Genomic DNA, 15,057 nt, shown 5'->3' on the forward strand with positions numbered 1-15,057 from the left:
TCTACAATCACAGACTTAACAGACACTCACACACAACAGTGCATTTAAAGGGTGCATTTAAAGTAGGATATTTATTCATTTAAATGTAAATGATATAATATATATTCATGTAACCTTCAAATACTGTATTGACAAACAATGGTATACATTTCCCATTTAGTGATATTCTGTGCCTTTATTTATACCGTTGAGGAGTTATATTTAAACATCTTTTTTGCTGTCTATTTGGAATAGTGATTTGCTACTGCTTATTCAATGCTCCATAAATCCGATTACTATTTTGTGTATTTGTAGGATATTTATTCATTTAAATGTAAATGATATAATATATAACAATGGTATACATTTCCCATTTAGTGATATTCTGTGCCTTTATTGATACCGTTGATGAGTTATATTTAAACATATTTTTTGCTGTCTATTTGGAATAGTGAATTGCTACTGCTTATTCAATGCTCCATAAATCCGATTACTATTTTGTGTATTTGTGTAATTTTGTATTAGTATTTTGTGTATTTGTGTATTTTGTCTTTTTGGTGCAGCAAATAAACATTTTTTGCAATAATCTCTCTGAGATTATGACTAAATGAAGACATATTCTGCTGCATGGGCAAAATAAATCAATAAAGCATTTAATTACTTCAATAGTCCTTTTGGTTTTCCTGTGTGCTTATTTTATTCGATGGACTTCTGTAATGTTTTAAACCTTTGGCATGAATGAGATTGCTTTTGAAGATGTGTCTTTGTCATTTGTCTTTGTTTTTTTGCATTTCTGTTATTGTTTAGCTTAATGCTGTTGGTCAGTTTGAGTTACAAACCTCAAATTTCACACACACACACACACACACACACACACACTGCTGTGCATGATGAACAAATCTACTGCTTGCATTTATCATGTTTTCTTTTTTGAATTATAGTAAATCATTGCTTTTGAAGATTGTTTTTTTGCATTTATGTTATTGTTTAGCTTAATGCTGTTGGTCAGCTTGAGTTACAAACCTCAAATTTCACACACACTGCTGTGCATGATGAACAAATCTACTGCTTGCATTTATCATGTTGACTGATTCAAACTACAAGAAATCAGTCATTTCTATCTGCTACAAAAAACCTAATCAGAGCATCCCTTCTCTGAAAGATTAATAATTTGACACAAACAGAAGTGAACATACATGTACAGACAAGATAATACAATCACTGACACACTGGTTTTACAGTAAAGCTATTTGCCCCTTTGTATAAAGGTATTAGTAGGGGTTTTACTTAAAAGTTGCTAGTAATGTAAAATAATAAATCGAATCACTATTTTAGTTAAGTAATTAGTAATGTGTAATTGATTTTTTTTGAGTAACTCACCCAACTCAGGATCTAAAACAGAAGACAACTCGGCAAACATGAAGCATGACTTCCAGCGCTGACAATCTGACAAAATAAAAAAAACTTAATTAGAGCTTAATTAAATATTCCTGCTGCAAGGTTTCTTCCCGTTTTCAACAGAAGAAAATAAAGAGAAACTACGGACAGAAAAAGTGATGGGTAAATGACATCCCTGCCACACATCAATACACAATTCAGCTACATTAGTATATGACTGAAACCAAAACTACAATTAGTAGTACACAATTAAAGTAAATTATAACAACAGTTAAAAAAAATCACTAACAAATCTAATCATGGTTCAACAAAAATAGGTGTGTAAGTTACATTGGAAGATTTTAAAATAAGCACACAGACAACTTGCACTGTTTGAAAGAAAAGGTTGTCTGCCAGCGTTAAACGGCGTTGACTCCTGAGGTTCCCGACTACGCCTCTTCTACGCTTAAGACTTAAATAGCCAATAATAATTTAGAAAGAAATGTAAAAGCCAATCTAAGCTAAAACTTTAATTTGACTGATTTTCAATTGGGTGGGCACTGCCCACCCTTGCCCACACGTAGCCACGCCTCTGGAGCAAACACCTTAAGACCAAGTCTTGGGGGAGTCATTGGCATATTCAGTACTGAGACCAAACAATAAAGATCTGAAGTTCTCGGAGTCTCTCAGCATCAGAATCATGGACAACTCCTCAAAGTGCTGCGCTTTCGAAGCACCCATCTTGGATGAAGTCCTACCTCCGATACTATTCGTCGAATTCATTTTAGGCCTTATGGGGAACGTCCTCGCCCTCTCTATGTTCTTCTTCCACAGGGACACCTGGAAGCCCAATTCTGTTTATCTTGCCCATCTCGCTGTGGCAGATTCGGTGGTCCTTTTCTGCCTTCCTTTCAGGGCCGACTACTACCGCAGGGGCAAGGACTGGGTCTACGGAGATGCTTTCTGCCGTATTTTGCTCTTTCTTTTGGCCGCCAACAGAGCTGCAGGTATATTCTTCCTCACCGCTGTCGCCGTGGACCGATACCTGAAGATCGTCCACCCTCTCAACCGCATCAACCGAATGGGTTTGACCTACGCACTGTGGGTCTCTGTTGGCCTGTGGGGTCTGATCATAGCCATGACTGTCTACCTCCTAACAGACAAGCATTTCTACTATCGAAATAACCGCACACAATGTGAGAGCTTCAACATATGTTTAGGTAGCAATGCATTGTCTGACTGGCACAATTCATTCTACGTTATCCAGTTCTTTGTACCCACCGGCATTGTTATCTATTGCACGGCTTGTATTACGTGGCAGCTGAAGAGTAAGACAGTGGACACACAGGGCAAAATCAAAAGAGCCGTGCAGTTTATATTAGCAGTCGCTCTAGTTTTCATTATATGTTTCTTCCCGAGTAATGTCTCCCGTATCGCCGTCTGGGTGTTGAAGAGCTGGTATAGTGAGTGCCAGTATTTCCGTGATGCAAATGTGGCTTTCTACACGACAGTCTGCTTTACCTACTTCAACAGCGTGCTCAATCCCATCGTCTATTATTTCTCCAGCCCAGCGTTCAGTGGATCCCTCAAGAAAGTCTACATGAAACTTCTTGGAAAGAAAATGGACGATGAGGACGATGAGAAGAACAATCACAGTTCTGTTACAGTATCAGCTAATGTATCTTAAGTTAATATTCACTATGTAGTGTTGATATTATAGTCATACACTTTATAATTCATAATATTTATTCAGATGTCAACGATAGCTGTTAATGTATATTCATGTAGCCTAATCATCGATTTGTGACCTTCATAAACATTTAATATGCCCTTGACATTAGTCTGTTTATATAAATTAATTACCTACACAAATGACTTCACTAATACTTTAATAAATGTCTTCAACAGTCCTCTCGCTTTGTCTGATTATTTAATTGTAAAAATAGAAATAGTCAAATTAACACTATATGAAAATATTCAATGTTTTAGATAAGAACAAAGTTTTTTTTTCTTAAATGTGACTATAATTTCTATAACTGTTTGACCCTATGTTGTTGTCATATTGTGCTGTATTTTCCTATGATTTAAAAAAAAAAACTTTAAAAATTATTACTGCATATTTTCACTTATTGAATATTTAACATGCATATTTTTACTTAATACTTATTAAATTAGGACTGAAATAATTTTTTATATGCTTTCTTTTTTTAAAGCAAACCTAGGCTATTCAATTTACAATAGTTCAGGCAAGTCTTTGTTTTTGAGTATATTAAATCATGAATATAGCTAATTATTTTTATATATTGCATTATAGTATTATTAATATTTATATTTATTATATTGTATTAATATTAACTACATTTAATATTGTTAAACGTTATTGTTAATATAAATAATTATTGTTATGATTGTATTAAGTCATGTAGGCTATATAAAATTCCTAATAATAATATTTATATCATAGCATGCCGATATAAAATCACGTTTTCATTCAGTGTTTCATAAACGTACTGTCTTATTGACAAAAGGAGCTACCAAATGACAAACCCACACATTAAAAACAACCTTCGCAAGATTCCGTAAATTACTGCACGCTAATTACGCGAAGGATAAAACACGCCAAAAGAACAAAAGAGCGCACACTCGGGTCTCGCAGCACTACGCTCGCTGTGTATTTGGCGCAGGCGCGCTGTATATGCGGTGTGTGTGCGCATTGTGTGTGTGTGTGTGAACTGCCGGCGAGCTTAAAAATATTACCGAGCGGCGGGAATGTCTGGCAGGTCAGTGCGCGCCGAGACCCGGAGCAGAGCCAAAGATGACATCAAACGCGTTATGGCCGCTATTGATAAAGTACGAAAATGGTAAGATCGCGGGAAAAAGCCCTGTGTTTGTTCCTCTGGAGAGAAAAAAATGCGATTGTGGGGGAGGAGAGAGAAAGAACAAACGAGAAGGACAGAGTGAAATTATAAGGGTCATTTTTGAGAAGTGAACTCGACCGCACGCCAGGTGCTGTGCGCTCACCCAACACCATGCACTAAAAAAATGAATGTTTTGGAGGGATTTCAGAGGTTTCTGATGGAGATGAAGTGGGTTGAACCCAGAAGCCATTTCGTTGCAGTCACATGAAGCCATTTCTCGCTGCAGTTTGGCGCACTGTGATGTGTAACATCTGTGTTTTGGGGATGAAAGGCTGGGTAAACTCACCTGTGCGCGCGGGAGTCACAGTCGCTGTAACACACACAGTGAGTTGAAATGCAGCTCAGTCTCTTTACATCAAATAAAGCTGAACACAAGGAGCGCTGTGGGGGCTGGGACAGGGAAGTGAGCGACTGACTGCATGCCTGATTAACAACATTAAAGCAACATTTCAAAGATGTGGCTTTTAGACAAAGGATGTTATCTTTAGACATTATTAGAAAAATAATTTGGAGTGAAGGTTTTTGATATTATGAAGCACATTTTACCTAGCTTTTCTTGTAACCACAGGCATTTTTGCTTGCATATTATTTTTGGTTCAATCTCTTTTTTGTATTTATAGGATATGACTTTTTAATATGCTAATTTTTTATATAATATCTCACATTAGATATATTATTTGTATTGCATATGGCTCCTATTGCTGTTATTATAATTAGACATTATTAGAAAAATAATTTGGAGTGAAGGTTTTTGATATTATGAAGCACAACATTTTACCTAGCTTTTCTTGCAACCACAGGCATTTTTGCTTGCATATTATTTTTGGTTCAATCTCTTTTTTGTATTTATAGGATATGACTTTTTAATATGCTAATTTTTTATATAATATCTCACATTAGATATATTATTTGTATTGCATATGGCTCCTATTGCTGTTATTATAAAAGTACTGCCATTGCAGATAAATATATCAGGTTCATTTAAGTGCATTTTATTTTATGTAAACACAAAATCAGTAATAGCCTATTTACTTTTTAAATACTCATTCGTATTGTGCACAATTCATCAGTGTGTATTAATTACTGCAATAAATATATATGGCTTTTCAAATCAGAATGTGATTTCCTTTTAAACAATCATAGGCCGTGTAAGCTATTGGATAATGCTAACCAGTAACCAAATAGCTATTTAGGCATTGAAGTACTTCTTTTTGGGCTACAGATCTTTGTTTTAACAATTCACAGGGAGAAAAAATGGGTGACGGTTGGAGACACTTCACTGCGTATCTTCAAATGGGTTCCAGTGACTGAACCAAAGTCAGACGATGTAAGTGTTAAGGTGTGCGACAACTGTGCATGCTTTTCTCTTTTTATGAAGTTGTAGTTCATTAATATTCTGTCTGACTTCTGAACAGAAGAACAAAAAAAAGAAGGGCAGAGAGGAGAAATATGGATCAGAGTTGACGACTCCGGAGAACAGTTCCTCTCCAGGAATGATGGACATGCACGGTCAGTCTCTTAACCATGCCAAGATTCTAAGGCTGTGCATAATGTAATTTGACAGTATTGACTCTTAAATGACAAGCTGTGGTTTCCCTTATAGACGAGAACAGTAATCAGAGCTCAATAGCCGATTCCTCTCCAGTGAAGATGGAGAACAGCTGTAGCACGAGCCCGACACCAGAGGCCACTGCTGCTGCTCACGATGATGGAAACAAGTGCAAGGCAGAACATACGCCATCCCCTGACAAAGGTACGAAAAACCACTCTGATCACATGAATAAAATTCATGTTTACACAGATAAAAGGAATAGTTCACCCTAAAATAAAAAGTTGCTGAAAATGTACTCCCTCTCATGTCATCCAAGATTTAAATCTGTTTGTTTCCTCGTGGTAACAGATTTAGAGAAATTCAGCACATCACTTGCTTACCAATGGATTCTCTGCAGTGAATGGGTGCCGTCAGAATGAGAGTCCAAACAGCTGATAAAAAAACATCACAAAAATCCACACTACTCCACTCCATCCATTAATGTCTTGTGAAGCGAAAAGCTGCATGTTTATAAGAAACAAATCCATCATGAATGCATTTTAACTTCAAACTGTTGCTTCTGGCCAAAATACAAGTTCTCTATCCATAATATGATTTCTCTAGTGAAAAAGTCCATCTCCTGTTGTCGTCTCACATCAAAATCCACCCACAAATTTGTTTAGAACAGTTTTTTTTTTGTAAACAGTGCTTTCACTGGATAAGGCAATTAGTATGGCTAGAGAACAGAATCTTAATGATGGATTTGTTTCTTACAAACACACAGCTTTTCACTTAACAAGATGTTAATTGATGCACTGGAGTGGTGTGGGTTTTTGTGATGTTTTTATCAGCTGTTTGGACTCTCATTCTGACGGCACCCATTCACTGCAGAGGATCCATTGGTGAGCAAATGATACAATGCTAAATTTCTCCAAATCTGTTGCGAAGAAGAAACAAACTCATCTACATCTCGGATGGCTGAGTACAGTTTCATAGAGACGGTATTAAAAACATTGCATCCAAGATCTGAAAGAAATGTGATGCATCACAGTGTGGTTGAACTTTTATAGGGAATTGTAACTCCACCCCTTCAGAGACCTCAACAAGCAAAAAAGATGCTTTGTTATCAGGGGAGAAGGAGTCCCCATCAGGCACCTCGACAAACACTCAGGTAAAAACATCACTTACCGTCAAGTCAGAAGAAAATAATCAAGGCTGGGAATGACTTGAGGGTGAGAAAATGTTTTGCTTTTTGTGTTTTGTTAGGAAAGTGAAGATGGTTCCCCACCCACAAAGAAAAGTAAAGTGGAATCATCTTCTCAGGACTTGGATAACTAAAGCTGACTAGTTTGCACCCACGTTTCAAACACGTCACTGTCACAAACCAATGAGGAAACCCGACCCACTTGACAAACCATTCCTGATCTTCAAATACAGCTTCACCTTCTTCTTCATCTTCTCACCTGGAGCGAACGTTTGCAGACGTCACTGTGCCAGTGAACCGAGGTTGATGGCAAACACTGACCTGATCCTGTGAGAAACCTGCAGCCTCGCTCCATCCAATTCATGCACGATATACAGCGTTAGTTTAACAGTAACGAGAGTGAATGCACTGCATAGATTTGTCAAGATAAAAGATGGATTTGCTGCTGTGATCATCTTTGTTTTAAAAATGTTTATTATTTAATTTAATGACTCTACTAGTTGTTTTCTAACTATTTTGCAGATTGTTGTATGGTTATAGTGCAGGTGTTTGGTTTGTTTATAGATTCTCTACTGGTTTGTGTGCCTTCTGGCTCCATGATGTGTGCTCTTTTTAAAAAAAAAAAAAATTTTTATTTGTGGCTTTTGTTTTTGAAGCTTTTCAAAGCATCACTGCTTTTTAAAGGGAGGAAGAATTTTTTTGTTATACGTCAAAATGACTTGATATATACCTCATTTCCAAACCAGCAGAGCTGGAACTTAATTCTTGATTGATGGACAATAAATCCAATTCACTGAACACAATCTGGCAGTTTTTAAATGATGTCATTTTCAACAATAAATTCACTCTGACTTCAATCTGATGTAGCAACGTACAAGGATCTCACAATGAAATACTCTATACATTGGGACCATGTTTTCTTGAAATGTTTTTGTCTTGTACAGTTGTTTTAATTTTGGTTTTATTTATTTCATCACTAGTGCTTGTTTTTAGCATATTCAATTTGTTTTAATAAAAAATGTTAACTGAGTTGGTTATGACTAGCCTATTTTTTGACTAGCCTATTTCTTTTACCTTCATGCCTCTTTTGATCTAAGTATTTTAGAGATTTTTTTTTATCATTTAAAGATTAATAGCCCTGGTAACACAGCTAAACGTTCCGTTTTGAAAAGGCCAAGAATGCTTTCATATTTATTATATAGTATACCACAGACGTATTTTTCATACATTTACTTGATGTTGCACAAGCTATGGCGTTGTTAACACGCCCCCTAACGACACTTTATCGCATTACCAAGCGCAAACTAATACATACATATTGTGCAGAAATTTTTTTGATACGGACATAATTTAAAGCGTTCACCAAAAACATGGGTATTAGAAAGCGAAAGAGAGGGATAGATCAAATATAAGACTTTTTTCACCACAACTAAGAATCCAAATTACATCGAGGCTGTATATGATTCTTAATAAACCTTTACCTGCAGTTAACCTACACCTAAACGTTATAAGGTTTAGAACATTACTCTCATATGTTTTTCGTTAACTTTTCAAGAGTTTGTTGATGTCATTCGTGTTAAGCATCTTACCTCAGATCTGGCGTCCCGTCAAACTGCGCGCGCTTTTCAGTCTCTTCAACGGTTTTTGATTTTTATAGTCTCGCGAGCTCGTTCAACAACTCTCTGCCATTCACAAAGTGAAATGAGAATAATAATTTATTTGATAAACTTTTGGCAGACGTGGTCAATTCCCCATATATATAGGTGCATCTCAAAAAATTTGAATATCGTGAAACAGTTCTTTTTTTAAATTTTTTATTTAACTTATTTCAAAAAGTGAAACTTTCTTACTAGATTCATTACATGTAAAGTAAAACATTTCAAACGTTTTTTTATTTATTTTTTTTTATTTTGATGATTAGAGCTTACAGCTCATGAAAGTCAAAAATCCAGTATTCTCAAAATATTAGAATATTTACATTTGAGTTTCATTAAATGACCATCCCTACAGTATAAATTCTGGGTATCTCTTGTTCTTTGAAACCATAATAATGGGGAAGACTGCTGACTTGGCAATGGTCCAGAAGACAATCATTGACACCCTCCACAAAGAGGGTAAGTCACAGAAGGTAATTACTGAAAGAGCAGCTGTTCACAGAGTGCTGCATCAAAGCATATTAAATGCAAAGTTGACTGGAAGGAAGAAAAAGGGTAGGAAAAGGTGCACAAGCAACAGGAATAACCGCAAGCTTGAGAATACTGTCAAGCAAAGCCGATTCAAACACTTGGGACAGCTTCACAAAGATTTTGGAGCACTTTATGCTTCCATCTGCTGACAAGCTTTATGGAGATGCTGATTTCATTTTCCAGCAGGACTTTAGCACCTGCTCACAGTGCCAAAACCACTTCCAAGTGGTTTGCTGACCATGATATTACTGTGCTTGATTGGCCAGCCAACATGCCTGACCGGAACCCCATATGGAATCTATGGGATATTTTCAAGAGAAAGATGAGAAACAGTCGATCCAACAATACAGAGAGCTGAAGGCTCAATAGTCCTCAGCAGTGCCTTTTCTGTTTTGCAAATCCTTTTTTTTTTGATTGATCTTAGGAAATATTCTAATATTTTGAGATACTGGATTTTTTACTTTCATGAGCTATAAGCTCTAATCATCAAAATTAAAAGAAAAAAACTTTTGAAATGTTTTACTTTACATATAATTAATCTAGAATATATGAAAGTCAAAAAACAATGTCACTTGTATTTTGGCCATAAACATACACTTCTAATTAGCAAACACCACTAATTATCCTAATTAGGTTAACAAAAAGCGTCAAATTTACATCAAAGATGCTATTTTCGTTATTTTATGTGGGGTTCAGAATTGTCTTATCAGGCTGCATTTTTAAGGGACATTAATTATTGACCAGGCCCCTTCTGTTCTATTTAGGAGCTGCAGGACGTTGTGATGGGATCTGTTGACCATCCTTGCGTGAAATTGAGAGACTATGAGAGCGGCATTTCAAACTTTGGCTGTAAGCAGTTATAAAACTTTGAGATATAAATTTAGATGAAAGATCAAGACTGAAAATCATTCAATGATGAATAGGTGAAGTGGTTTTATTATGTAATAATTGTATGCAACGTATGGATCACACCACTGACTTAAAATACTGAATCTAAAGTGCGTCTAGAATTGTCCTTATGACGTTCATGAAATGTTTGTGAAATGTTCACAAAAACATGGTCAGAATCATTGTGTAGTCAGAAAGCGCAATATAGTCAGACAGAATATAACGACACGAAAAATCTTTGAATGTTTGTATTGAGTTCAAGTGAATATACAGTACATGAAACAGTACAATAGTTAAAGACTGTCACAATATTTCAGTAGAAACAGACCATATATTTGAAATTAATGCAAAATTTTCTGATCAAATTCATATAAACCAAAGGGGAATAATCATGAATATTATACATATTTAATATAATCTTGTGCACCATTTCATTGCGGGTTACCAATTCTAACACTTGCAGTTTATTAGGTTGCTAAATAAACTGTTAATATTACATCAATAATAAGAGATACAATATGATCTTGTGCTTAAAAATTGTGCTTTAGTAAAGGCCTGTTCACACCAAGTTTGAGGTGACTAAAATATACGGAATTATAAAATATTTGGAAGCCATTTTTTGCACCAAAACAATTCTACACTGTTTTTTGATGCAGAATTTTCTCCATTCTCTGAAAAAAAAAAAAGTCTGGATACCTGAAGTAACTGTTCGGCATTTTAAATAAATCAATCTTGAATCCGTACACAAAAAAATGTTAAATCTTAAAATCTTGCCGTGCATTTATTTTATGCCCAAAAAAATCGGACTTGGTGTGAATAGGCCTGAAATCTACAGGACATACCATCAAAATACACATAAAAATCCATTCATATGACATTATTATAACTATATGTCTGACGTTTAACAGTAAAAATAACTTAGTTCCAAACAATGGCAGTTAAACTCATGTGCTGTACACATTTAAAGTGAGAAGTGCAATAGTTAATAGTGGTTAGCTTCAGCTTTGTTTGGTGCACTTGTTGTACTGTTTTACAGTCCGTTACGAGTTCTTCAAGCTGAAGTGTGTAATTTTGTTTCATTAAAATAACTTCATTAAAATCTTCTATCCTGGTTTAATATGCACAGACAACTGTAAGAAAACCATTCGTAGGGCGAATTACTGAATAGTGCAACAACTGTGGCTGTGTTCGGAACAGCATACTACATACTACAGTATGTATACTGTGCATAGTATGCATAATTTCTGTATGCATAGAATACCTGGGTGAAAATGTGCAGTATACAATCAGATCCCATAATGCAATGTGCTCGACACGAGTCGATTCAACATGAGTAACGAATAAGCTGAAATTAAAATCCACTATAATTTTTTACAAAATTTAGCTTAATTTTTATTGTTGCATAATGCGTACCATTTCACATGCTATCTAAAAAATAGTGGGCAGTATTCAGTGTATACCGACTAGTGTGCAGTACGCAGTGTGCTAGTATACCAATCCAAACACAGGCTACAGATTTGTGGAGCTTTCAAAAGATTGCTGTTTGTTTGAGCGCCCTGAAATGTCAGCTTCTGACTCAACCAATAGGTTGACTTTGGGGTGGAGCTACAATAGTAGAGAGAGGAAAACCTGTTTGGAAACAGTCATTATTTTTGCAATTCCATTTTGTGCCAATAGAAATTACACACAGCAGCTTTAAATACACTGCAAAGTATCGCTAAACCGTTCCCAATTTTCTTGCTGGTAATTCATCATTAGATAAATCAACACAGGACAGTGAAAAACGTATGAAACACACAAAACAGTGTTGATAACAGAAATATCTCTCGCCTTCATAACATTACATTTCCATAAATGCAGCATACCTTAGCTTTCATTTGGGCGGATTCATTTAGGGAATGTACAAGAGGTTCGAATGTATATATGCCGTGTACAAAAATAGCGTATAATCTGGTTGAAAGCAAACTGTGCATAGCCTGCTCATAGGCCGAGGGGTTGAGGGGAAGTTCAGAAGGTTTGGTCATCGTTGCAAGAGTCTGTCCAGTGACCGAACGCTTCACAGATGTCGCAGTATGGTCGTTCGCCGCTGCGGCTCCCGTGGTATGTGGTGTGTGGAGGCGAGTCTGGGGATTGCGTTTGAGTGGGACAGTCCTCCGTGTCGTGCAGGTCAAAGCTGTCACAGATGTCGCAGAAAACGCGTGGTGGGGCTTTCTTCTTCTTTTTGACCTCACCAAGACTTGAGAGACAGAGGATAAAATTTTTTTATTTTTCGTAAACCCTGTGCGAAGAATAATAATAGCTACGAAGATGCAAGTAGTGCAATGCTTGTCAAGTATGTACAACATGACCATGTGCCAGGGTTATTACAGTTAACAGAAACAAACAAACAAAACAAAATAATAATTTAAAAAAATAATAAGAAACATTTTTCATTTTCATTTAGTTTAACTTGATGTACTAAAACTGAAATAAAAATTTATAAAAACTATAGACGTTTAAAAAAAATTATAATAATGACAAAAACACCCAACAAAATTACTAAAACTTAACTAAATAAACTTAAAATGAAAATGGAAAATACAAAACTAAAAACAAACTCTAAATATTAATAAAAAACGGAGTCTGCTAGACAAAAAAAAACTTGTCAAGATGTCAAAACTCAATTGGACGCACCCTTCATTTTCATAATTTCCGTTGAACTCGGTCAATGCCATTTTCTTCAGCTTCACCTTTAGTTCTTCATTCTTCCTCTGGAGGTCCACAATGACTGAGTTCAGGAAGTTGATCTGATCCATGCAGGAAAACATGGCAGAATTTAGAAATGTACAAATATATCCTAAAAACAGAATCCAAATAAAGAGCAGAAGAGTTTTACCTGTCCCTCAGCAAACTCTTTCTCTTCTCTCAGTTGGTCTATAGCAGCATCACCTACAGGTGAAACAAACAAACAAATTAAAGGGTTAGTTCACCCAAAAATGAAAATTAGCCTGTGATTTACTCACCCTCGAGGCATCCTAGGTGTATATGACTTTCTTCTTTCAGACGAATCCAATCGGAGTTATATAAAAAATTGTCCTGGCACTTCTAAGCGTTAGAATGGGGTAGGTGTTTTTGTTCAACAGTCCAAAACATGTTAAATAAAGTGCGCGTATCCATAATAAAACGTGCCTCACACGGCTCCGGGGTGTGAATAAAGGCCTCCTGTAGCGAATCCATGCGTTTTTGTAAGAAAAATATCCTTATTTCAAACGTAATAAACACTTTTCTCTCACTTCATCTAACTGTCGAAAGATTTGTTAAAAATGTTTGTTTCGTTTTAGATTCATTTTTCATACTGCAAATGGAAATAAAAGTAGTAATACTGTATGTATTACTCAAACTACTTCCATTTCCAGTGTAACAAAACAATTCAAAGCAAAAGCAACAGAAAAGTCATTTTTAACATATCTGAAGACATTTTTACATAAAATTGGATTAAAAATAGAAATAAAATAAAAACATTTTTCTGAGATAACTTGATGGCATTTCCTGAATTAAACATGCAAATTCATTGATCAAATAATGGCAGGCTTGGTGAGCAATCGAGACTTTTTCAAAATATTACAAAATCGTTCCACAAGCTTTTAAATGATGAATTAAATGTGAATTAAAGTAGCTGGCAGTATACAGTATACAGTACACAATGCAAAATGCTGTCATTCCGTTCCAAATATAAATACGCTGACAGACCTGAACTGACTTCCTCTCCATTCCCCGTCTGCCGGACCTCCAGCTTTTGCTCCAGGCTGTTCACTCGGCTCTGCAGCTGGGCTTTGTCCCTCTCTAGAGACGTCACAGCTGACTGGAGTGTCTTGGCCATGGCATTTTCCACACGAAGCACTGCAATCTGGAATGACAAATTATTTTTTCCCCCTTATTCAACAATATTAAGTGCCAACAATACAAAGTTTTATATAAAAAGAAAAAAAAAAAGGAACTGCTTTAGACAGCTTTAGTCTTTTATGAATTTAATCTACTAGAAGCATTCTTTTTATATAAGACAAATTCAGTCATAGTCCACAGTGAATAAAACATACTTTGAAGAATGATCCAGAGGTTTAGTAAGACTTAAGAAACCCAAGAGTCAAAGTTCTTACCTCATTTCGTAGTGTCTCTAGCTCTTTGTCTTTATCAGACATCATTGCATTGGAGTTCTCACTATGAGGACAGACAAGAGCTCACTGTAACTGGTTGGATTTACAGTCATGTTACAAAAAGCCATATGCACTCTGAGAACATGCATAACACCATCTCTCAATGGAGCTTCAAAGATTAAAAGCTTACAGAAAAACATGAAAAAAAATGAACAGACATCCAGTGGGACTGCGCAGTATTTTTAGGGTGGAGGAAAACAATAGATCTGAAGCCAAAAACTTTTTTTATTTGAGCTTTTCTCTAGATGTGGTAATCTTGGTATATCATAAAATACTGATCTGTAAAGAACGTGTACTGACAAGCTTTTTTGAAAGCCTTAATTTCCCACGAGATGAAATGATATTTAAAGCCTCCAGATTGCATGTGATCTCAAATCCAGCTCTCGTTTGAACAATTACTAAGACAGAGCTCCATTAAGCACCATCAAAAGCATCTGTGACATGTTGTTTATAACCACAGATAATAAATGTGGTTTTTGAAAGCTTGTGAAGAAATTTCAAGGAATAGTTCATCCAAAAAAGAACATTTGCTGACAATGTACTCACCCTCAGGTCATCCAAGATGTAGATGAGTTTGTTTCTTCATCAGAACGGATTTGGAGAAATGTAGCATTACTTCGCTTGCTCACCAATGGATCCTCTGCAGTGAATGGGTGCCGTCAGAATGAGAGTCCAAACAGCTGATAAAAACATCACAATAATACACAAGCAATCCACACCACTCCAGTCCATCAATTAATGTCTTGTGAAACAAAAAGCTGCATGTTTGTAATAAACAAAT

General features: G+C 35.9%; 3 protein-coding genes across 6 annotated transcripts in view; 2 read left to right on the forward strand and 1 right to left on the reverse strand.

Annotated features, from left to right (window-relative positions):
- The first annotated feature begins 2,056 nt into the window (after positions 1-2,056).
- On the forward strand, positions 2,057-3,043 carry LOC107722337 (hydroxycarboxylic acid receptor 2-like). Its single transcript, XM_016530661.1, has one exon. The coding sequence runs from the start codon at positions 2,057-2,059 to the stop codon at positions 3,041-3,043; it is 987 nt and encodes a 328-aa protein (XP_016386147.1).
- A 945-nt stretch (positions 3,044-3,988) lies between these two features.
- Positions 3,989-7,956, forward strand: LOC107722340 (B-cell CLL/lymphoma 7 protein family member A-like). Of its 2 annotated transcripts, none has more exons than XM_016530666.1 (6): positions 3,989-4,217; positions 5,520-5,601; positions 5,693-5,783; positions 5,878-6,027; positions 6,876-6,976; positions 7,072-7,956. In XM_016530666.1, the coding sequence occupies exons 1-6, from the start codon at positions 4,126-4,128 to the stop codon at positions 7,141-7,143; spliced, it is 588 nt and encodes a 195-aa protein (XP_016386152.1). In that variant the 5' UTR covers positions 3,989-4,125; the 3' UTR covers positions 7,144-7,956. The 2 variants fall into 2 exon arrangements, with proteins under 2 accessions (XP_016386152.1, XP_016386151.1); XM_016530665.1 differs by having other exon boundaries at positions 5,690-5,783; positions 7,072-7,955.
- Positions 7,957-11,103: 3,147 nt separating this feature from the next.
- LOC107722336 (CAP-Gly domain-containing linker protein 1-like) overlaps positions 11,104-15,057 on the reverse strand; it is a 25,090-nt gene continuing 21,136 nt past the window's right edge. For all 3 annotated transcript variants that reach the window (XM_016530657.1, XM_016530658.1, XM_016530659.1), the window contains 5 exons: positions 14,220-14,280; positions 13,813-13,969; positions 12,959-13,011; positions 12,757-12,869; positions 11,104-12,319 (listed from right to left, as the gene is read on the reverse strand). In XM_016530657.1, coding sequence (XP_016386143.1) covers positions 12,091-12,319; positions 12,757-12,869; positions 12,959-13,011; positions 13,813-13,969; positions 14,220-14,280 — 613 coding nt within the window. In that variant the 3' untranslated portion in view covers positions 11,104-12,090. The remainder of the gene's footprint in view (positions 12,320-12,756; positions 12,870-12,958; positions 13,012-13,812; positions 13,970-14,219; positions 14,281-15,057) is intronic.

Source organism: Sinocyclocheilus rhinocerous, unplaced genomic scaffold (assembly GCF_001515625.1).
Source record: "Sinocyclocheilus rhinocerous isolate Xijiao unplaced genomic scaffold, SAMN03320098_v1.1 scaffold874, whole genome shotgun sequence".
In the NCBI taxonomy this organism is placed as follows: domain Eukaryota; kingdom Metazoa; phylum Chordata; class Actinopteri; order Cypriniformes; family Cyprinidae; genus Sinocyclocheilus; species Sinocyclocheilus rhinocerous.

Coding starts and splice junctions, on each gene's coding strand:
- LOC107722340 (XM_016530665.1), top strand. CDS start 4,126: ATGTCTGGCAGGTCAGTGCGCGCCGAGACCCGGAGCAGAGCCAAAGAT. Junction 5,602..5,689: donor CTGAACCAAAGTCAGACGAT/GTAAGTGTTAAG, acceptor ACTTCTGAACAG/AAGAACAAAAAAAAGAAGGG. Junction 5,784..5,877: donor AGGAATGATGGACATGCACG/GTCAGTCTCTTA, acceptor TTTCCCTTATAG/ACGAGAACAGTAATCAGAGC.
- LOC107722337 (XM_016530661.1), top strand. CDS start 2,057: ATGGACAACTCCTCAAAGTGCTGCGCTTTCGAAGCACCCATCTTGGAT.